The sequence below is a fragment of the Centruroides sculpturatus genome, unplaced genomic scaffold, assembly GCF_000671375.1.
Source record: "Centruroides sculpturatus isolate CEXI.00-Female unplaced genomic scaffold, Cexi_2.0 scaffold736, whole genome shotgun sequence".
NCBI lineage: Eukaryota > Metazoa > Arthropoda > Arachnida > Scorpiones > Buthidae > Centruroides > Centruroides sculpturatus.
Window position 1 is genome coordinate 210630 of NW_019385055.1, and position 26360 is coordinate 236989.

Below are 26360 nucleotides of genomic sequence, written 5' to 3' on the forward strand. Positions count from 1 at the left end.
AAGTTAAATAAAACCTCAGTACTTGCTCCAGTACACAATTCAATAAGCATATAAATGTTTTTGATTCCATTTAGATGCCTTCGTCAGGCAGTACAGCCATTCCATCAAACTTAATAACTTTTTAACTTTTATGAAGTCCTTAAAAGTCAATATATCAAATGAAATTCAGAACTATTATTCTTTGAACTAGAATAGTAAGAACTTCAAAGACTTGGAGATTAAGAAGGAGTACAAATAGCTTCAAAAATTTTACATTACTGAATACCAGAGAACTGTGTCCTTCATAGTAAGTGTTCTCTTTCATTTATGAATTTAAACTGGTTGAGCTTTTGTTTTTTTAAAATACACCAATTGGAAACTTATTCCTTGTTATTTATTGGTATAAAAATAAAAACAATTTCATTAAAATTTATACTGTAATGGAATCCAAAACTACAGTATAAAAGTTCTTTCCAGATTTCAGTTTATTAATTCTCTGTTATGATTTACAAAATAGATTTTAATTAATTTTTTTAATCATTGCAATTATTTAAAACAAAAATTCCATTTTGAGTCAGTTTAGAACTCTTAAAGATGAATGAATATGTTCAAAAATATTTACATCATTTTTCCAACTTAAATTTTAGTAAAATCAAAGCATTACTTACATACTTATTTAATACTTAAATTCAAATCATTAAAAATTTATAAATAAGTAATCTTGTTAACTAGTGAATTGAATAAATGAAAACAATTCAATCTCATCCGATAAAAATATTTTATTTATCAAATATTTTTGGCTGACAGCTGAAAACATTTGATAAAATATTTCTGCTAGAAGAGACTTGAATTGTTATCATTTAAAAATCTATTGTTGCATCATAAACTAGTAAGTATTTTCATTTTGCAATTAATCACTATTTCCACAACATTCTCAAAAAACTTGCCAGAATAATTACCAAGCAATACATGCTAATGTAAAATAGTATGTTAGCATTATCATATGCTTTGTTTTCCTTATATTTTTAAAATTATAAGTAATATCAATGGAAATAAAGAACAATAAACAGTGTGTAATGAATGTGCTTATCAGCTTGTGAAGCAATTTTCATAAGACACACAATGAATACTTAGGTATTGAAGATAAAGTATTAACTTTATCAGTCTAACTTTATTATGATATGACTTCTAATTAAACTGTTTCTATTTTTGTGCTGAACAGATGTTAAAAAGCAATAATCTACATGAAAGGGAAAACCAGACTAAGAAAATTTTTAAAACTATACATTGTAATTTTGCTGAACTATTAAATTTACTCTATTTCTTTAACATATTCTAAATTCATAATTTCTAAATAATTAATGTGTTCAAGTTTTAAATAATATTTTCGAAACTTACATCAACAAAAAAATTACATGAAAAAAATGTCAATATTATCTTGCAACAGTCACTGCATATGCATACATTTATACTTAAACGTGCACGTTTCTATGCTTGTCAGTTTTGAATAATATTTTGGATTCATCAATATAGTTACATTTCCACACACCCTTTTATTTACATAAAAGTAATCAATAAACATTGATTTGTAGATAACGGAAAATTTATGATATCATTACACCACAAAATCCTAATTTTTTTTTCTTTAAAATTATCATCTAAGTCTTAAGGAAATGTTTGGTAAGTTTTTTGGAATATTTTATTTTAATAATGATATTTTGTATCTTTATCTACTTAATATATATAAAATATAATCATAATTTTAAAAATTCATTCTTTCTAACAGAATTTGATTCTTTTTCTTTGATAACAACGATTCAAATATGTTAAAATTTAAATTAAAACTATAACTTACCATTTAAAATTAATAAAAATCTATCACAATATATCAAATATGAAAGATAAAATTATGCATTTACTTTTTTTGTATTTCTGTATTATCAAAATAATCTAAAGTATCTAATGTCTTGTGAACTTAAAACTTTGTTAAATTAATAGAACTTTTATAACTATATGTACTTCCAATTAATCACTAAAGCAAATTCCTGTAAATTTAAAAACAAAAATACATAATTACCAATTAGAAAATTTGTACAGTTTTATTATTTTTTTAAAATTGATTTTAGATTTAATGGTGCAAATGCAGAAAAATTATCAACTGTTGAGAAAAATAATTATCTAAGTTATATTCTTTTAGATGAACAAACTATCATAAAATAATCAAACTAAATTGTAAAAGTACTTTAAACTTCAAACGTTTTTGATAAAAACATTGTAAACTTTAATAAAATTTATTTGGTAAAAATTTAAAAGTCCAAAATATAAAAATATAAATCTTTCAACATCTGTTAACAGATGTTTACACACTGGCTGATGCTGATAACAAACAGTTCTAGTGAAATGCAAATATTTAACAATTGAAAACAAAAAAGGAAAATGATGAAAATATATTATTATAACTCTGGGCATTCGAAATTAACATCGAAATTGTTTCCATTTCAAAAAGGAAAAACAATCAATGTAAAAATATTAAGTAAAAAATCTAATTTGTTTACCATTAACACTAGAAAAATAATTAAAACCATCAAAAACAAGATAAATTTTCAAAAAAAAAATATTTTAATATAATTCTGAATTAAAGCTATTTAAAAAAAAAACTATAAAATTCGAATTTATAACGCTTGCATTTGTGGCTCTGAAATTTTTTTTAATGCGTTTCCTTCGAACATTTTTAAACAATAACACACAGCTGCAACCACTTGCATATCGCATTTCCCGTCGGCTAACTTTACATTAATATATACATAATAAAAATCTAAAAAAAAAAATTTAACAGGAAAAATTGTAACCAACAGTTCTTGCACGCACGCCATAGAACAAAACACTATTGGTCAAATGAGTCATACGCTGATAATATAACTGTATACATCGATAATGGTTGTTTGGCTCGATGACAAGAAAAAGTTACATACCTAGCACTCAAAAACATATCGTTGGTTGACAGTTATTTCCCCATTCACTTCTAAATTCGATCATCTTCGAAGAACGCGTGCGCACCGCACCTCCTTCCCTGCCTCTGGCAGATAAAGCTTATCACTCGCTACTCGTTCGGTCACGTGACCTGCCCTGTTGTCTACATCCTATCACCATTTACAAAATACGGAGTCTCCTACCAGAATACATTCTCAGAATCGAGCTTCCACTTCTTGTTTTTTTTTTTCTTTCCTTCTTACAACTAATTGCCTCATCGCGTAAAAATCTGACTTCAATTACTTTTTTGACTACGGCTGCTAATAACCGAAATTTCACAATTAATAAACGTGGAAATTCTGAAACTATTGGCGTGAAAAATTTTTTAAATAATAAAGCGTTAAAACATTTAAAAAATGGTGACATTTTAAGCGGGAAACGACTAATTTTAACCGCGTTAAATAGAGGTCATTTAATTCTGCGGCCGTAAAAATGCTATTTTTAACGTTTAATGTAATATAACACGTACGGAATGAAATTATAACTAATTAAATTAATTTCACTCGGTTTATTTTAATTAAACACGCGAGACATCTTTTAAAAGGCATTCCGTTCTTCCTCGAGGTATCAAGAATGTGGTAAAATTATTACCATTTTATTGTAGAAAAATCTACAGCAATCTGAATTATTATTATATATATATTTTTTTAATATAAGATTATGTCTAAAAGTTTAACTATTTTGCTATTCTAAAACTGGTAAATACCCGAACTAACTGGTTTTGACAGAGTAGGCCCTATATGTGGGAAGTTGGGAAATTCCTATTCCTTTTCGAGGGAGTTTAACGTTAAAATAAACAAAAAATATTCAAATTAAAATAGCCAAATTTGATCATCTTCGGTGTATTTCACCTAAAACTAACGCTTTATTCTGAAATAATTAAAAAATTTAAAAAAAAAACACTGCACAGCACTGAGGTCACTCGTAAAAAGGTTTTAATTACTGAAGGTTATTAGTCGTGTTAGTGGCATGATTAATATCTGTTTCAGTAAAACAAAGTAGCATTCATAAACCTTTACCCCCTCTCCTGTTTTTTTTTTCTTTATTTTTTAAGTTTTTATCACTTTATTAAAGGTTTCAAGACATCGGTTCTTTATGTAATGCGTTAGAATGGACAAAATTGTTGTTTGGTTTCTGCAGAAAATAAAATGCTCGACGTGAAATTGCTGATTCAATTGTGAGGTGTTTCAGAAACCATAAACGTAAAGCCGATCGATACATATACCTCAGCGTATGAATTAACTTTCACAGCAACGTGGGTTGTGAAATAATTTTCTAAATAAAACTTGTTGAATAAACGATTCGAATTACTTTAATTAAAAATTCTATGTAAAATAAAATTTATGATTAAAACTAGAAATTAATCCAAATTTATCTGGAAAAGCTCATTTTTGTTTATCTCTTAATGCAATTAAATTCTTTGGACCGATTCTATCATCAATTTCTCAGTTTAAATCATCCTTAAAGGTAATAATCAATCCAAAAACAGTCACATTTACAATCATTCACTTCTTATTAACATATAAAATAAATTTTAAAAAATAATACGGAAAACATAAATCCTTTGCTGATAATTTTATTATAACAGTTATAAAAAAATTTATTAATTTTGAAATGATCGTCGCTAATTTCTTTCCTGTTGACATACGTTTATCGCAGTATCGAATAGCACGATCTCTTACATAAATACGTTATTTGATCGACTACTTAAGTATCATAAAATATATTATTAGAATCATTAAAAGCACAAACATTTTGTTTTTATGTACTTACGACGAACGCATGCCGTCGCCATCATCCAATTCAATTTTATTCTTGGCAATTTTCCAGATATCACAGATGACGACAAATTTATATTACTATTATTATTAACATTTTATTTTGTTAATCAAGAGAAAATTAACTTTTATTTATTTTTCCTAAATATCTTTGGAAAGATGAGTAATTTCCGACATTTTAACTCATTCTGATAGTTAAAAATTTTAATGTTTCAACAGGTCAAGGAAAATGAGAACATTACTGGTCACGACTTCCTTGCCTTTCTTACGGATGTAATGTGAGTCTACAGGCCAGCTGCTTTGTAAGAATATAAGGCACTGATCTTTTATATTTCCAAATAATTCTCTGTACTTTGTTGAAAATGATCTATTAGATTTTTACATAATAAACTTATATTTCAATAAAACAATACTTAATAAATATATTTTCATTAAATGTTTCTAAAATGTAATAGAATTTAATAGGAAATTTTCAATATAACTTACTTTTCTTCTTTTTTTCTTAATGCAGCATTCAATCTCCTTTGAACAGCAGGATTTGCAATCTTTCTTGAAGGGCTCAACTCCTGCCTCGAAATTGGATTAATAACCAAGTGACTCTGTCCGCCAGTTAAAACTGTTTTTGGTCCTTTGTATTTATTAATTTTTCCTCCTTCGTCGATATCGTCTTCGGACGAAGACAGAGATGAATCGCTATCCTCACTTTCTGAACTAGCTTCTGATTTTAAAATTGGTTTTAAATCAGATTCTTCTTTTTCTGCTCGTTTTAAGACGCTTCGTAAAGGTTTGTCTTCTCCATGACTATCCTCTATTGATTTGAGGATTCCTTTTAATTCTTTGCTTAACTCTTTTGAATCTGCTATTTGTGGACCTTCGTGCTTGAGAATACCTTTAATATCTGAAGAGTATGAATCTTTTGTCATCTTCAAAATTCCTAAAAAATGTATTAATTTAATAAATTTAGCAAATTATAAAATTAATCATTATGTTAAATTAGTAAATTAATATTATTATAAAAAGTAACTAAATAAAACCTTTCTGCTTTGCATCGTCGTCCTCCTCCTCGTCTTCACCGTCATCTTCGATTTTATTCATTTGATGACGGCTTTCAAGAACTGCTTTTAACTGGGAAATGCAGGGTAACATTCTCACGCCTTGCCTCTGTAAAACTTCATGAACTGATGTATTACTTGATTCAATAGTAGATTTACTTTCCACTGCACCATCTGGAGATGATAATGCTGCTGCTTTGTCAATCTCTTCAAAAGTTATAGGTTGTGTTTTAAATCTAGCAAGAGATCTATTTCTCCGAGGTGGAGGCCCTGGTTTTAACATTTCTCCTGTAACTTTCTGACTAAATAATTTCATTTTATCAGCTAAACTTAACTTTGAAGGATCATCTTCAGAATCAGAAGCTGGTTGTTTTGGTGGTTCAGGTTGTTTTACTGGTTCAGGTTCTATAACCTTTGCCACTGTTGATGGTTCTATTTCTTCACTGTTTCTCCTTGAACATTCATCTTCAACCATTTTGGTAGCTTGATGTAATTCTTCTTCAGTTATAGGCTGAGTCTGAGATCGTGGTGCTCTTCTTCTTAAATCGATTCGACTCCGAATGCTTGATGGTTTCTGTTCTGTCTCTAATTTTTGGAATAAAGATTTCTTAGCAGCAACACTCATTTGGGATAATTCATCACCACTGGTACTCTCTTTAATTTTTGACTCTTCAGTAATTGTTACTTTAGATTTTGGGCTTGATACTGGAAGAGGTTCTATTTTCTCAACTTCGCTGATTTTTTCTAGAGAAATGGGCAGTGTTCGGTATCTGTCTCCATGTCGTCGATTTTTCTGTTTATCTGGTCTATAATGCTGTGGATATTCAGTCTTTGAATGTTTTGTTTCTGACTTTGAAGGCAATTCTGTCTCCAACTCTTTAAAAATATTGAATGATGTTTTCTTCAATATAAGGGAGCGAAATGCCTGAACTGACTCTAAACTATAAACAAAATAAAAAATTAAATTAAATTTAATTAATACTTGATCCACTTTTACATTTTACAGATTACTGAATTTTTTTAAAATTATTTTTTATTTAAAAATGATTGATATTAAACACTAATTAAAATCTTTTTATAAAATTATCAGATAAAATGTTGTGATATAATATTATAGATTTTTTTTGCTGAATTTCTTGGGTGAGTCAAGTTTAATTTATCAGATAAAAAAAGAGTTATGTTTTAAATAAATATTTTAAAATATTAAAAAAATTAGCAACTATCTTAATATATAGTCAAATTTACTTTACTACAATATTTATGCATATTTATTAATTATAATTTAGTTACTATATCAAAATATTAATTAATATTTTTTAATTTACTATTAATTTTTTTATTATTATTTAAATAATTTTTTATAAAACATGAATCATCACATTACTTAGAATTGAAGTTTTACATGTAATTTATATACAAAATATTTTATTAATGGCTTTCTACAAAAAGCTATTATTACTTTGTAAATTTGAAACTTTTTAGCAGAATAAAAAGGATGTCTCAGAAAAGCAATTCTAAGCTTATATCTCTGGTCTTAACAGATACAGAAGTTCAAAACTTTCATTGTACTAATATATCTAAAAACTTATTTTTTGCATGCTATTTTGCTAATTTAATCTTTCAATTTTACAGATCAAAACAGTCCTAAACTTTAAAATTTAAAATGATAACCTATAATATGTAAAATATCATTTTAAAGGGTTTTTTAATGCTTTATCCAATGATACAATCAGATTTGAAATCATATAGAACATTCAGAAATTAAAATTAAAATACCTTATCTATGAAATTCTATTATAAGTGAAAACAGCAAAATGCTTTCACTGAAAAATTTTTTTTAAATAATAAGATACTACAGAGAAACATTGAGAATCTTTATGAGAATGCAAGAGTCAAGCCTTCTCTCTATCTCTCTCATACACTGTTGACAATATTCTCTACAAAATAAACTTGTTATTTATATTATAGAACTGAATTGAATTAATTTTTTTATCAGGCAGTAATCCTACAGCCAGAAATGGTTACAAGGAAGAGATGTAGCTTCCTTCACTACCAATAATTACATTACCAGCTATTTATCACTAATTTTTCAAATGAGACTTGTTTTGTAAATATTCAAAAACAGTTAGGTATTAAATTTTTAAAAAATCTCACAAAATAATGCATAGATGTAATTCTACTTAAGCTATTTTAATACAGTATAACTTGTTTATTATTTTCTTTCTCTAATTTCAAAAAAAGGGATATTTTGTAATGAAATATCATTTAATATGAAATTAAAAAATTAATGGATTTAAGAAATTAAATGAAAGTAGAAAATTAATTGAACGAATTCACATCAAAAAAATCATTTTATTTACAGAATAGTTTAGCATAATGAGGTAAATTGGAAAAATGAGACAAAATTGAGACAATGCTAAAATTTATTCCAAATTTGATAAAACTAAAACTTTATAAATTTTATCAATATTTCAGTTTGGTAATAAATTATCATCTACAATCAATTTAATTAAGGGTTTTCAAGATTGTGCATGTTTTTTTGTGTTCCAAAAATTTTTTTTCACTTTCTGCTACTCCAATGTAAAATAAAATGCTAGTCATTTTCTTCTTTAAAAAGGATAATATATGTCTTAAATTTTTCATTCAAATTCCACTGACCTGTATCATTAATATACAGCTTACTTAAAAATAGCAACAAAGAGATCTATCAGCTAATAAGTTATAAACTTAGCTAACTTTACAATTTATGCCAAATGACCTGCAAATGATAAAGGAATAGAAAAAACTTTAACCTATTTATAAAGGATATTAATTTATAAGGAAGTAATAATTTATTTTAATTTCATTATTTGGGTGATTGAATTTGTAAAAATTGCTATGTAACATTGCATTATTTGTAATTTAATGCCTCTTTTGTAACACAATAATTATATGCTTTCCTTAAATGCAGAAAAAAGTAGCATTAGTAAACAAGCCAAACTGGTATGCTTCCTTATTAGGAAAACTGGGAAGCATGTTATTTATGTAATAAGTTTCAAATTTAAATTTAACTTTGATCTGAAACAGTTATCAAATAAATCAAGAAATGATAATGAAATAAAGGTAGACTGTCTATTTCTGAAAAAAATTTAATGTGCAAGAATACATTGTTGATATAAGCAGTATTCTTTTTTTTAAAACAAGTATTGCTGGTATACATATATGATGACTGAACTTTTAGAATTGTTTTTATTGTACAACTGTTGGTATCACTCACTGGATATCAATACTTTTTATGCTGTCTGTTGGAAAGAGTTACTGGTGCATTCCAGCTGAAAAATGTCCCTGATATAAGTGAAATTAAATTAAAACTACAGGCATACCTCGACTTACGTCGTTTCGAGTTACGTCGTTCCCGTTTATACGTCGTTTGTCAAAAAAGTATATGGAAAAATAAAAATCGAGTTTAAGTCATTTTATTCGACTTTACGTCCGCCCGCCACAAATATTGAAGTCGTAATATCACTAGAAAAACGTTTAAAGCACATAAAATCATATTAAAATATATACGAATATGTTCTGTATTTACAGTACACGCATTCGTAAATTTAGAATACTTTTTTCTGTACTATATTAAAAACTAAAATTTATTTGTTTGTAAGCTTAAAATAGAGTTTTATTAACCATATATTATTAAAAATGCATTAATAAATAAAATACAGAACAGGGAATAATAATTTATGGTTTAGCCTAGTGACAAGTAGATTCGGAGACAAGTAAATTCGACTTACGTCGTTTTCCTGGAACCAATTAACGACGTAAGGCGAGGTATAACTGTACTGAGATGCCCACATCCACCAAATAAATAGATCAACCAGCATATAGCTCAATCCACATGACCTAGTGTTAAAGAGGAAGTCAAAGTTGAAGACCTCAGGATAGCATAAATGAGAAACAAGTTATTGATTCATTCTTTCTTTATGAGAATGCAAGAGTCAAGCCTTCTCTCTATCTCTCTCATACACTGTTGACAATATTCTCTACAAAATAAACTTGTTATTTATATTATAGAACTGAATTGAATTAATTTTTTTATCAGGCAGTAATCCTAGAGCCAGAAATGGTTACAAGGAAGAGATGTAGCTTCCTTCACTACCAATAATTACATTACCAACTATACTGTACTATACAAATGGTTCTGAAATAGTAACTGACTTGTGAAAAATATTTTTCTCTGATTCCTTAATTACAATCTCAGCTAAAAACAGCCAATAATGGTCAACCTACAAAGACTAGTATTTTACAAATACAGTAGTATTCACTTATTGTTATCAGTCATCTACTGTTATCAGGATTAGCATGCCCCAAAACATGTAAATTAAAATACATTTACAAAACTTATTATGATTAGAGTATGGTTATATTTACATTATCTTCAGATAAAAAAAACAACTAAAAATGCCTATTTATGTTATCAGTCTAATGATGCACATTATTAGCCATATCAACATATGGCTAATAGTGTGCAATCATTATCGCTCAAGCATTAAACTTTAATTGTTTTAGTCATTATTTCCTGAATACAATACTGCTGGCATTTCTTACTTTGATTATATACTAGCCATTGCTAAAGGTAGTACTAGAAAAAAACCCAACAGGCAAACAACACTGTATGAATACTTAATGAATTCTCAAGTTATACATTTTTTTTACTGTTTTAACATGTCCTTTTTATGTCATGAGCCAATAAAACTAGAATTTCTATTAATTGTTGCTGTCTTATTTACTTAAACTGTTTGATGTTATCAGTCAATTATCATCATCAGTATAGACAAGCATCAACATTATTATAATAAGCAGATTATATTTCAAATAATAATCATAATAAAGTAATTAATCAGACATAAATAAATATATTAATAAATTTCAGCTAATTTGTCAAACAACAAGCTATTGACATTAAATTTAATTTTAAAAAATTCCAAATTATAATTATTATTAGAACAACATAAATTTAATTCAAAATTTACTTATCTATTATCCTTGTTCAATTATATTTATGAGTATGATCAAAATTCATAATTATAGACTTACAAGAGAAACTGTCATGATTCACAAATATTATATCAGGTATTACATATTTAGTAACAAACCAACTATTTTGTCAACTATTATACAGACTTGGAAATTCCCAAATTTTTCAATTCAACAATAGATATACAAACAAAAAAGTATATAAATCACAAATAGTTATGAAATGTGGTGCAAGTGAGGTACAAACATGGACAAAACATTTATTTCTCAACATAGTGTAAACAGTAAAGATAATGGCCATTTTGAATTTAAACCTCTTTAATAAGATTTCTATAAAAGCTATTCTGAAATAGTGCTTGGTAGTATTAATACAAGGTTCTGCTGTCAATATATAGCAAAAAGTTCCACAGGTTTTTAGCCATATTGATGTAACTAATAACTATAAATTTTGATAAAACTAATAACTATAAATTTTGTAACTAAAAACTATATAATAAAATAACTATAAACTATAAAATGAAGCACATGGATTAAATGATTGGCATTTGTAATTTCTAGATGTTGGCAGTAAAAAACAAAAAAAAAACCAATTAAAAAAATTCATCAGTATTTCCTAATTTAATCTTTGTTATGCAATAAAATTTTTAAAATAAAAATTTCCTTAAGTGACCAATAACTGAACCATTTACCCTAACCGCATTCAACATTAATACACTTGTTCTATTGTTTCTCCTGAAACCTGCAACATAGAATTAATTTGTCTATTTTCTCAATCATGTCTGCATTTCATTTTTAATTCTTTATTATCAAAGAAACATTTATTATCAATGTTTTTTTAACAAATTGAACAGGTCAAATTCACTTCAGTAAGATCATGGCCTGAAGTGTCTTATATAGGCACTTGGGGCCATGATCTTGTTCAAGGTTCAAGATCTAAGGTGTAAGGCAAATGTTCAAGATCTCTTGAATGTTGCCTTAAAGGCTTTTTGAGACCTTGAATTCTCTCCTGGCATATTTAAGCTGTATGATGTCTAGCATTGTTATGCAAAAGTAATAGTCCTCTTGTCAGAAGTCCCAGAGGCAACCAAGGATGTTTGCACCCAGATGAGAAAGTTAGACATGTTCATTTAGCAGATATATCAAAGTAATACATCAAGAACTATCATGAATTTAGAATGATAAGAATATAAGTATCCCTTAATTAACACAGTTAATCTATCTATCAATGCTACTGCATATATCAAATTCACGTTAATCAAATACAATAGTAGCTTGGTAGTTGAATGAACAATCACCACCCACTAAAACAAATTTTCAGTTAATAACAAATATTTTTATTTTTATAAACAAAAACAGCAAATTCATTAACACCTTATATGCTGAGAAAAGCATATGTATGTCATGTCAACTAAAGACAGCTGTTAAAGCTGCATTAATTAAAACTTCAGCCATGTATAAAAAGGGATTGCTGCAATTAATTTCAAAACATTTTTAAAGACCAACCTCAGGTAGAATACAAAATCAAACTTAGCAAAAATAGAATGTAACAGATAATTTTCCAAACATGGAATGCCAGTTGATTTAAATTAAAATTTAAAATAATAGAATAAAATAAAATAACAAATAAATAAATACATGAATAACAAAAAATACATAATGTAAATAAAAATAAAAAAATTAAATACATGAAGGATAAACAATAAAAAATAAACAATATAAATAAAAAATACAATATTAGCTCAAAAAATCTCTAAATAATAAGACAAATATATACAAAAATAGGTAACTAATATATATGGTAAACATCCTGAAGATGTATGGAGAGTGCTATTATCCCATCTATAAAGATCATGCTACTAGATCTATGGAAATATGGTAACTCTTGTCTGAAACAGAATCTGAATCCATGACTGCTGTTCAATCAACACTGAAGAAAATTGCAGGATTCAAATCCTATAGGTTACACTAGAGCAGCGGTTCCCAACCTTTTTTCATTAGAGTATCCCCATGACATTTCCAACTTCCCACCAACAATGCATGCGCAAATCTTGCACTGCCTGTTTGTAGAGAGTGTCACCACTTTGAATTTTATTTTGACTCAGTTCTCAGTCCCCCGAGTACCTACAAGTCTTTTTTTTATGTGCACATGATTTGGGCACCTAATACTCTGTGCCAAATTGCAACTTCTGACTTGTACTCCTTCATACCTCTAAGCTAGTAACACAGCAGGCAGTATGATTTTATAAATAATAAAAAATTAATAAAAATACTAAATAAATAAGGAGAAAAATTACCGCTTGTAGAGAAAATCTGAAGAATAGCTAGGTCCTTTTCCTTGCTAACAATAAAAAACACTTTTTATAAACAAAAAAATACTTTTTTCAAACAACACGTGGGGATATTGTTGAGAGATAATAATAATAACGGTAACATACCCCACCATCAAAAGTCCGTAGCATAATCACTAATCACGCATAGTGGTATCCCCGCTACCATTAACTGACTGCGAAACATTTATTGATCTGTTGCATTGTACAATCAGCTGCATAAGTTTTTATTTCTATTTTTGCATTTTGAAATGTGTAATAAAGTTTGTGATTATTGCAAGGAACATTTTTCCTAATAATTTTTTAATACTATTAATTTGTGATACATAATATATTATTTTTTCTGCCATAATAACTAACTTTTTTCTGTACCCCTAAACAACCTATCATGTACCCCGGGTTGGGAATCGCTGCTCTAGAGCAGTGATTCTCAACCTTTTTTTCATCACGCTACACTTTTAATAATTTATAACTTTGGCAGCACATATGTTTACTTTGGTAAGTACTGTGAGACAACCGGTGATGTCATAACAGTGATTTTTAAACGCTGTTCGTTATTTAAATCACATTTTCTGAATACCTTGGTAACTAGCAGCAGTTACTGGTAACACCAGTTACAATTTCCAAACATTCCCTAGGAAGGTAGAACTGATTGAACTACTTGTTTGGCGTCACTAATGTGTGCGTATTACGAGTGGCAGCATACTTTAAAAATATCGTGGTACACAAAAGTGCCGCAGCACAATGGTTGAGAATCACTGCTGTAGGGCAATGGTTCTCAACCGGGTTCCATATAACATTACTGGGGGACCACAGGAAAAATAATACCGAACTGGGAGTTCACAGTGATATTTTAGTGGTCTATAGAGTAATTCTACTTCAGAACAATTGTTTTACTGAGAATTAAATTTCTACAGTATATATATTGTCAATTTCTTTATTACTCATTTCTTTCATAAACGTTAAAATATAAATTATTTAAAATATTGACTATGTATACAACATACCGTATTTTTCAGACTATAAGAGACACTTTTTTCTTTGAAAAAGTGCCTCCAAAATTCAGGTGCATCTTATACTTGAAATTAATATAAAAATGTCCAGTGTTTGATTTAAAATTCCCACATCTTAAAATGGCCATATATTTGATGCTGTGGGAAACCTATCTCTATCTGGCAACATTGAATTCAACTGGCAGCAGCAGTGCACCGATATGACAAACATGAGTTGCGGGGTGTTGGGATAGAATCATCTGGACGTACAATTCCCACGCTTTTTCTCTTTTCAAACGAGAAACGGTTGTTGCCATAGAAACTTGGATCACAAGACGACCGGTGGTTCTGAATCCACGACCGCGGATTGGCCAGCGATCATCATGTGATCGCTGGACATCCTACAATCAGCAGATGTCCAATAGCACTACTAAGCGTTGATTGGTGGATCAGCATTTGCTTCAATCTGTATAAAAGTATTCAACTGGGTTCATGCCACCAGGGCAATGTCGGCAACGAGTGCACCGACTTCCTTGTCAAATCTGCCGCCACCGACCAAACCAACCCTGCACATTGAGTATGATAAACTAAACCTAAAAACCATCAAGAAAATCCTTTGGAATGATCTTCTCACCGACTGGCAGCATGACTGGGACTCCAGCAACATCATCACCCATCGATTTCTTCTTGACATCTCCAACAGGTACAGTTACAGGTAGATCATCCCGAACTTTCAACTTACCCAATTCCTCACCAATCACGGGCATTTTCATTCATATCTGAAACGCTTTGTTAATACACACAACAGTGGACTCTGTCAGCTGTCTTCATTATATTCTGGACTGCCCCATGCTGGAGCATAAGAGGCTCCAATTACGTACTATCATCAACCTCAAGCATGGGCATTGGCCTAATAATGATCAAGACCAACTTAATGACCTGGTCAATGATAGGGACACCTTTAATCAGCTCACCATTCTCATCAAGCAATATAACAAAAGAACCAATGACCCCCACCGGTATCCAAGCTTCTAGCTAATCTCCTCTGCTCTGCTCGGCACCTTCCATCCTGTGCACCTGTACATATTGTAGATTTCTTCATTTCTTTCATAATTTGTATTATCTTTATGTAATCACCCTATTCTTACTTTGTAAATGTATATTTTATTGTACTCTATCTTACCATTTATCCCTTATTGTACGCATCTTATATTCTCTGTAGCATTTATTGTACACGGTTTCTTTCTTATTATTTTATGTATTCACTAGTCATTTTGCCTATCATTTGTTATCATTGTCATTCTGTTAACCATAACTATTCATTTGTTACTCTGTTATTGTAACCTTTTGTCATTCATATGTAATGTAATGTAATCCTACGTGATTTGTATTCTGTAAACACTTACTCCATTTCGTACGCGACTCAGATGTAAAAAAAAAAAGTGCCATATCTCGCTCTCTGTAACATTCATCCAGTTGTGCCTAGTGGTACTGGATATGTACTTTAGTACCTTAATAAAATGAATGAATAAATGAATGAATGAATGTATAAAAGGATTGAATTTAGGTGGTAAAAATGGTAAAAATGTTATTTTTTTAAAAAATTGTTTAAAAATTAAGGTGCTTCTTATAGTCCATAGCGTCTTATAGTCCGTAAAATACACTATATATCTCATTGACAAAGGTTAAAGAGAGATTATAAAGCTGGAGTTTGTTAGGAAAATCTTATAACATCAGCATCATGTCACTTGACAGTGACATTTCTGAACGTTTTTCTTTCTTTTTTTTATTAGTGAAAAATATAAAGTTTCTTTTTTTCCTGTGCAATATCTATGAGAGTCCACAAAAAAAATTAAGAAGAAAAGGGGTCCATGGGTAAAAAAAAGGTTGCAAACCACTGCTCTAGAGCATTATTTTCACATTTTGTCTAAAATTTTAATTAGATTATTCTAAATTATCAGCAAATGACAATATGCTTACTTATACCAAATTAGTTAAACAGTTAAATTTAATATTTAATAAATAACACAATTTGACAATTAAAATATCTAACGGTATCTGAATTAGAGCACTAATAAATAAATACTAAATTTAAAAAATAATATACACTAGTAACATGTTGATGTATCAATATAATATATTCTTTCTGAATTCTATAAATTAAAGTTTTTTAAATAATAATATTTTGCTCAAATTGTTTCATCAACTGAATCAATATTAAAAGTCAAAATTAACACTATACCTGTCTGTCTCGTTGATCTCCCCTGATGTTACTGGTTGAGTATGATAACGCGCAACATTTCGCCGATCAAATCGTGCTCTCCAGGCAGAGATTTCATTGCTTGATATTTTAGTTTTCTCTGTGGATTGCATACTTTGCAAAGGCTTAACTTGGTCTTCTTTTAAACTTTAAAAAAAAAAAATGTTGTACATTAGAATTCATTCATATTTATCTAAATTATAAAAATTTCTTTATACTATTTTATTCTAATACATTCAATATATATGGATATAGCTTTCTTACAGGATATTTATTAAAGGTAATTCAAATCTTTTACTTTATTCTAATGTCTTACAATTGATATATTATATTTGATTGTTATGTTTTAAGCAATTAACAAATACTTTATCTTATAAAAATCTTTTTTTTTAATATCATATATGAATAATATGTTTAACATTTAAACATTAAAATTTTATGTACTGGTATATTTATAGATACTAAAAATTTATTTAATCCGAAAGATTATGTCCAAACTTAGCTGTAATTTTTAGTGTGAAAAAACAGATTTCCTTTCATATTTAAATTTATTTTTTAACAATAAATAATTATTTTTGAAAAAGTATTATCTTCTGTTATAGTTAAGGAAAAGGATAACTAAATATTGATCAAAAACTTAATAAAATTATTCAGTATATATGAAAAAATTAAAAAGTTAAAACCATTCTGCTTTGCTTTTATAGTTTAAATTAATACATTATCAAATAAAAATTATGAAATTATCATTTTCATATTTAAATCATTAGTAAAGTTTTATTTTTATTTGTGTGTGTTTGAAAATCCATTAACAGTTTGAACAAGTATTCTACAATAAACTGATATGTTAAAAATTTGGAAATAAGATCAAACAGGCACTTCAATTATTTAATATGAAATTTATTTTTAGAACATCTAAAACATTTTTTAGTTTAACAAACTTTATTTCATCTTAATCTTAATTAGTAAAAAAACAATCTTATATCATTTACTGAATCTATCTATCAATAAACTCTACACTTCTATTTATTGGAGTTTAAAAAATATGATATTTCTACTGACACAATTAAGCACTTTTGGACTTATGTACTGTACATCTTCAGAGTCCAATCCATTATATTCTATTCAAACATTTTTCTGCATTTTTATAATACTTCAAAATCAAGCCAACAATGCACATACTCTCTTCCAATGCCAAATCATTTAACTATATTTTCTTTTACTTTACGTCAATCATTATTCCATCTTTTTTTTCTTTTTTACTCCTTTACCACTCACCTCCATGATGCCAATAAATTATCAATCTCTCACATTAACCACTTCATATTTTAAACTTTCTTCATATATTTTGAACTTTTCCATCATCCATTCCTATCATCTTGAACCAACATTAAGATTTTTGTCCCCAAAGTCTGTGTTCATAAGCCACCAAGCTAAGCATTGTGTTCTTGTTAGCTTTCCTTATATCTTCCTTACAGTAAAATCACTCCAAGAAACTTTAAAAATTGCATTAATCAAAAAATGTCATTTTTAAGATTTTTTGGAGTGTTTTTACTATTCAGCATTGCATTTCTTAATAATCTTCCTCACATTCTTTTACCTGCATTTCTAAATTTTTTCTCATAGCACCTATACATTTTTCTGCCACGTAAACAAATATAAAAACATCTGCTATGGCCTCAGATAAGTTCATCAATACAACTTAGCTTTATGAACATTTTCAGTCTGTTCCTAAGATCTTTGTCAGGTAAAGTCATTCTAAAATACAATGTTCAAAGAAGAAGGCAGAATTCAAATATAAAAATGAAAATGTGCCATACAGGTATGCTATTTGATTGGAAGATTGTTTGATAGCAAAGCATTGTCTATTACTTGTTAGGCCTGTGATACTTGTTTCTTGTGTTTGTTGTTAATATAATTATCCTTACTATTAGCTTTATAGTCATCAAGGCTTCAAAATCTCTCATCTTTTCTTCCCATAGAATGGTTCTTAATAAGAATGGTTGGTATAATAATATTTCCACATTGTTAGTTAAGGCATACACAGATAGGGTGGTGAAACTTTTCCTGTTGGTGTTATATTGTGTTCACTCATTCTCTTCATTAGGGAATGCTGGTAGAGCTTTTAAATTGTGTTGCTGGATTTATCTAAGGCTTTGGAGGATGTTTTTATGTTGATACATTGTCCAGTTCCAAATAAGAGAAGAATTTCATGTAAACAAAGTTTACAAATGAAATGATTAATGTGAGAGATGTTGATAATTGTTGGTAACATGAAGGTGAGTGATAAAGGAGTAAAAAAAAAAAGGGGGGGAAAAGATAGAAGAATGTTGGCAAAATAAAAATAAAAAACAGTTTAATGAAAACATACACAAATATACCCAAAACAGTAAAATAAATAAAAAATATTTACTGATGCAAATGTTTTTATCCATTTCTAACAATCATCATCAGGTATATCATAATGAATACCATACAGAACAGCATTAAGCAATCAAACACATTTAAACAAAAATGTGAAGTTATTCAAATTGTGCACATGTGCATTGGTACAATGTTTCCTATCTAAACATAAAAATTTTTAAATTACACCTTTGAACTCAAATTGCTTGTAAACAAGGAGTACAATAATAAGTACAGTACATGGAACAGAAGTCCTAGGCAAGTTCACAGCATGCCCACCATGCTGTAGAAAGTACATCATTCTCTTTAAAATTGATTGCTCTCCAGTTCCTAACAACCTTGGGACCAACTAAAAGAACATAAACATGATGTAAGTAAGAAGTTCTCCAACACCACTCTAGTGGCATCACCATCCAAAGTATACACGGATGGATTTTAAAAGTGTGTATCTACTACATTAGACCTTGTATCCCAAACATTTGAGATATTTAGAGGTTATTGAAATTTACAAGGCTGTTATGAACTTGCCTAAGGCTTACATTTTATTGTACTACTTGTCTACAGGCATTTTGTTTAAAGCTGTAATTTTTTATTTTATATATATTAAGTTTAGATATAATTTTTAAATTTCTACATTTAGATTATTAACACCATTACAATGTGCATGTGAGCAATTCAAACCATTTCAAATCTTTAAATTTTAATGTGTTTGATTGCTTAGCTTAATTCTGTTCAGTATTTGTTATGACATACCTTATGATGTTTGTTAGAAAGGGATAAAAACTTTTGTATCAGTAAATACTTTTTTCCTTTTACTGATTTGGATATATTTGTGTTTTTTCATTCCATACAACCATTTTTTGAAGTAGTAAATGTTTTATAGTTTAATGATTTGGCATTGGAAGAGAGCAAGCACATCTTTAGCTTGATGTTGAAGTATTCTGAAAAGGAAGAAAAACATTTGAATAGAATATAATGGATTGGATTCTGAAGATGGACAGAAGTACAGAAGTGCTTAATCATGTAGATGGAACCAAGAATGCATTATGTATAAGAACTGAGATAAATGTATTTATAAAGCACAAGAGTTGGAAGGCAATAACAGGGACAATTTGTGGTAATGTACCAGCCTTGTGGGGACAGAAAACATAAATCCAGCAGGTATTCTGTGTATGAGTAAGTCTAAAAAAGGATGATAGGATATGATTTATATAAATAATTATTAAATGATTACAAATTTCCATGACGAGATGTAAAGATACCCTTTTTAAATGTACTCATACACAGAATACCTGCTGTACTTATGTTTTCATATAAATGCTATATAAATTTCATCAAATGACAAAAGCCAAATTCTCAAAATTATTTCACAATGTTTTATCTTGTTTGGATATGTTTAAAAAAATAAACAGATTTGTGTTGCTCTAAAGATACATTTTATTGCAATACAGTAACTTTAAAAATTTCATTGAAATCACTGTATTTCTTGTGATCTTTAATCATTATAAATTTCTCCAGTGGCTTAAAGAATCAATGTTCATTTTTTGACATCAATTAGAGTTAACAGAACAACTAAAGCTATTGGATATAACATACTAACCTAACCACTAAATTGAATCCAGGAGCAGTATACACATAAAACTTTGCAAATTTAAAAATAATTTATTTACTTGGATTTCAATAGAAACAATTTGTTTTTAATTTTAAATTACAAATTACAGCATTTAATATTGTAATCCAGTTCAAAACAACTGTTTTGTTATTTTCATTATTAAAGCAATAAAGTATAAAAACTATTTCATAAAACTACAAATTCCTAATCCTATCAATTTCTGTTTTCCAATGCATGTGTCAACTGTCTTAACAAATTGTTAAGATTTGTCACAGAATGAAAAATGCCAACTATAACAGAAAGTGTAATTTTTCAAGTTGAAGTGAGCATCATTAGCTTGATGTATGGTATAGTAGTGTTGGTCCACCCTCTGGGTGTACCAAGAGGCTTTGGCATCCTCCAAAGTAAAAGGAAAGAAATATTATAAAGTTTTTCAAAATTATTTTCCTAATTAATGTGTCTTTTTTTTATATTATGTCATATCTTCTTTTTCTACACTACTTATGAATTAGCAGTCACATAAGGTGAGAATTTTATCAAAAGTGTTTTTATCCATTTAACTTGGCTCAAGATTAAATCCTGAATGTATATATCTGTATTGCAAATGATGACAATAATATTGATGCAGAAGTGTTGTGACCAGCATTCAAGTTGAAAAACACATCACTGGTCGTGATGTAGTTGTGTAAATGATATAATGTATTTATTATTGAATTCATTCATATCATCATGACCCATGATATTAGTTATATATTAACCAATATTTTTTACTAATGAAACTTTTTAACATTAAAATGCCTATCCTTAATCCATGGGACCACCAATCTACTTTGCATGAACTGATAGCATTATAACAAGGTTTGACCATTTCTAAATTTAATCTTAATTCTGATTATTAAATATCTTATACCAACTACTTTTAATACAAAATTTCATACTAATATAATTAATTAGTATATATACAGTGGATTCTTATTAGTTAATGCTAAATGGGGTTTATGCTATTAGTTAATATTCTCAGTTTTTGATGCCTCAGCAGAAATCCTGCATTTTAGTCTATATCATTCCTTTTCAGGAAAACCCACTTAACAGCTACCACCAACTGTTTTTCTAATTTAAAATATATGCATAGTGTATTAAACAATATTGGTTAACATCAATGTCTCTTCCAGTTACTTGCCAAAATTATTATTATTGCTTTCATAGTTTCAACAAAATAGAAGAAAATTAGGAAAATAAAAGCAAAAACAAGCTAGTTATGTTGAAGCCTTAGGAAACATATCTGAAACAAGCTAAAGCAAATCCAAGGCCAAGATATAACTGACAGAAAAGCTTCAATACACAGTGAAAAATATAAAAGGATAAAATAAAAGAACACTATTAAAACTAAGAATAAAATCCTAAAGTAATAATTACACTATAACATTATTTGGCTCTGTAAAAACACAAAGAAGGTTGACCTGTAAGCCCAGAAAAACTAGCTGAGAAATTGCATAAAATCAGAATAAATGAATGATAAGTATTGCTAAAGGTCATGAATACACATTATTACATCTATTTCTTAAGCAACAAGATATTTAATCATCATATATTTTTAGATTTTTAAATTATACAATCTTCAGAACAACAACAAACTTTATTGAAAACTCAATTTAGCATTTACTATTTAAATGTGTTAATATCAGTTTTAACATAACAATGTATATAAGTTTGTATTCATGTATTAATCCTTGTTCTTTATAATTAAATATTTTTAGAATTTTTATTATATTTTTGTACAGATAAAAATTCATAACAGAAATATATAATTTTTTATCTATTTTTTAAATCTTATTTGTATTTATTTTTAATAAGTCAAAATTTTATGCTTTATATTTGAAGTCTACAATTTGTAACATTCATAATTTAATGTTATACAGTAAAACCTCGAAAACTCGGCTCTCGATAACCCGGCACTCCGGATAACTCGGCCACTCTCTGGCAGGGCAAAAAAATCCTTAGTTAATTAATTTTCATTATAGACAGCTTTATAAAAGTATAAAAGCTCTCATAAAGTATTTTTCTGAGGTCTGTCTTATCAGGTAAATTACTATACACAGTGTATTCATTAATTTTCATTTTCATGTAGTAAAGGCTCTATGCCTTCATAAAGGACGTACTTTTCCTTTGTTTAAGGGTATTTGGGCAGTTTATTCTCTGTTATATTCTCAAGTAAACAATACATACAAGTACAGTACAGTATTTTCTGAGGAAACACTCGTACTTATTTTTTTTAACCTCATTCCCGATAACCCGGCATTTTCACAAACTCGGCCACTCTTCGGTCCACATTAGGCCGAGTTTTCGAGGTTCTACTGTATTTGTATTACATATTATATATTACATACATATATAATATATATGATACATTTAAATCTTTTACAAATTCATTCTCTAAATATATGTCCCAGGATACCAACAACGTGACATCTATTTAATAGTGACTCACTGTGATTTTTAAATTAGTGTGCTATTTAAAGTCAAAAAAGTATAAAAAGTCAAAGAAAATCTAATCGACAGTGATTCAAAATCTTAAATATATTTTAGTACTTTATATTATAAGAATATTTTATTATAGGCCTAGTTAAAGTGTGGAACTATAGCTATATTATTTTCAATACTATTAGTTAATAAGAAAATATGGATCTATATGTAGATCTCAACCAGAATTTTAAACTGAAAATCTTGAAGTTCAAAAATATATTGTAATTAATAAATATTTTGTCAAAAATATAAAAAAATTTTTTCTACTACCTTCTCAATAATAATGATTTTCTCTAATTCCTATTTTCTTCAAGTGCAGATGGCAATTTACTTTAAATTAGATCTTTAGGTTACAATCTCTAACTTTGCATTTTTTTTTTTTTTTAATGTATCAGAATCAAACTAACACTTTGCACTTTGTAATTTTTTAACAATAAATATTTGTAAATCACAAATTGAAGCATGATTCATTTGTTTAAACACATCAAAAAGTTCTCTTGAATAAACTCAATGGATGATATGAATATAAACTAAATCAAAATTTTCTGATATTTTTTTCACATTAAATTTTTTATAATGCTTATTAAATAATATTATCTTTTTTAATATAAAAAAATTAGAGAAACCTATAATATATACTCCTGATGTTTTAAGTTTCTTTTTTTTTTAAACAGAGGCTTCAAAAGTTTTCTATTATTTTTAATTGTATAAAACTAAATTGAATATATTTCAACAAACATACATAAAAACTATCAAAAGAGAAATGTCAATATTTTTATATATTTTCATTTATTAATAAATATTATTTCTTTAAATTTAATGGTCAAATAATTAAAGTTAAATAAAGCAACTGTCAACTAATATTCATGTTATCAACTTTGGTAAGTATTCCAATCTTCTGTTTGTTAAGTTAATCTAATTGATAGTTGGGTTGTCCAAATAATTAAAGTTAAAAAAAGCAACTGTCAACTAATATTCATGTTATCAACTTTGGTAAGTATTCCAATCTTCTGTTTGTTAAGTTAATCTAATTGATAGTTGGGTTGTCCATTAATTACATGTACAGTATTTGAGCCGCTTTTAATCCACTCCCTCCCTGTTGCGTAAGTGATTGTTTTGGCAAATCCCCTCCTCTTTAATTATGTGTACACTAGTTCATGGACACCTTTTACATTGAAGAAATGAGTTAGAAAATATTTGCAGAACTTTTTTAACTGATAGTTGATTTGATTGTATGAAAAAAATACACATGAAAAAAGCCTACACAAAAATTGTTCACAGAAAACATGCCATTGTTATATACGCAGAGAAGAAAACTGCCCACATTGAAAAACATGCACAAAGTAATTTTCATGTAAAGTTGAACATGTAAACACAGTTTCAAGTACCATACATATTTATAATTGTAGATAATCATTCATCTCCCATTTATGTTACCTATATTAAATTGTTACCTATATTTTAAACTGTTATTAATATCTTATAATTAAATAATAATTTTGCTATGTTATAAGTATAGTAATTCATTGCTATGCAAAAGTGGCCTGTGTATGAAGAAGACTTTAATGCTTGAGTGTAAATGTTTTCAATGGAAAATACAGGTGATAAGATAACAATTTTTTTTTTATCAACAAAGTTTATTCAGAAGAAAAACAATAATATAAACAAAATAAATATTATTGAATAAAACAGTTATTAAATGTTGGTGATCCCATGAATCTCCATCCCCATTAGTTCTAGAATGCTATGATTCTATAGAATCATGCAGGACCCTCAACCAGGTTCTTTAAATATTAATGAAAAGAGTTCACAAAACTTTTATTTATGTTTTTTCTAAAGGGAAAATAGGCAGGATTTTTAAAAACATACATACATATTAAATTCTAAATAAAAGTATTATTTTTTTAAATTAATAAAGTTAAATAATTTATTTAATTTACAATTTGTCAAACTTTTTAATGTCAGTATAAAGTAATTTTTAAATTAAGTTATATATAGATTACCTAGCTAGTATATTTAGCTTTTAAACAACTATGGCTTAAAATTCTTCAAATGCCTATTATTATTTATATAACTTAGTTTAACAAGATGAAATAAATTAAAAGTCAGTTTTATAGCTCAATTTCCCTTTACTCGTATTTTAACAAATTTATTGTGATACACCAATTGACTACAAAAGACTACTTAACCCTAATAATAAAAACAATTATTTAACAATAAAAATTGTATCCATAAAGATAGGAGTCCTGCAGAGAGCAGACAAACTACACCAAACAACAACTAACAATGAATGGCCATAATTGTCATCCCATATACAAAGAGAGGCAAACAGAACTTTTAATTTATTATAATTCTTTAATTTATTCTTTTAAAAACATATAATTTATATAAATAAGAATACTGCATCTTTGAACACTGCTTTTAATATATTCATAATTTAGATTTTATTATTTTATAATATTGTGAATCTGAGCAATTTTCTATATATTTTTCTGTGTGGGTGTTTTTCAGTGTGAGTACTTTTCCATATGTGCATTTTTTGTGTTTTTATATGACATTGGATTTTCTCTGTGAAATTTTCATGTGCATCATTTTTCTGGTTAGGAGTTAGGAGTTTATTCACATAATTAGTAAGTAGGCTTATAAAAATAAATTCATATGATACAATCACTAAAAATGTTCATGTAGACACCTCAACCCTCTTCCTCACTATCATGTCCAATGATGTATTTTTCATTACCCCCTCATCCCTGTAAACTGTCCACATAATTGATGGACAGACAGCATCTTGCAAATCAATCTGTGTTATATATTTGATAGAAATTATATTCTTTCAATGTTGCTATGTTAACTCTTAGAAATATCTTCCTAGTTAAATAAGCTATCACAATTATTAAATTCTTTTGGGCTGTTATTTATGTCAGGGTAATCCAACAAAAATTTGCAATTTTCTATATACAATTGTCACAGTCTACTTATGCAAACTCAACAGAAACATATCAAAATTTTAAAAATGTTTCTTTGAAGATATGTTCAATATTTGGTACTATTTCCTTATGTAAATGTACATTTTTAACAATGAAAATTTATAATAATAAACAAAGCAATAGATTATCAGAACACAACAACTTGTCACTACATAAATGTAAATTTCTATTTTTATAAATTTTTAAATTTCTAAGTTTTAATAAAGCTGCATACTGCTTAGTACTCTTAATGAGAGCACTAAATTTGTAATTTAGCTACATTCTTCATTTTTTAATTAGGAATTCAAAACAATTTTTTATAAGTATACGGTAAAAAAACATATTTCTCCAGCCTGTGACTTAAGCTGAAAGGCACAATTTGACTCCTAAACTAAAAGAAGTTGGATCATCCTGATTTATGTGATTAT

At 27.8% G+C, this 26360-nt stretch overlaps 1 protein-coding gene across 1 annotated transcript in view; it reads right to left on the bottom strand.

Moving 5' to 3' along the window:
• LOC111634006 overlaps nucleotides 1–26360 on the bottom strand; it is a 120281-nt gene that overhangs the window by 30180 nt on the left and 63741 nt on the right. The window contains exons 8-10 of the mRNA XM_023378675.1: nucleotides 16414–16578; nucleotides 5822–6780; nucleotides 5274–5721 (exon numbers count right to left, since the gene is read on the bottom strand). Coding sequence (XP_023234443.1) covers nucleotides 5274–5721; nucleotides 5822–6780; nucleotides 16414–16578 — 1572 coding nt within the window. The remainder of the gene's footprint in view (nucleotides 1–5273; nucleotides 5722–5821; nucleotides 6781–16413; nucleotides 16579–26360) is intronic.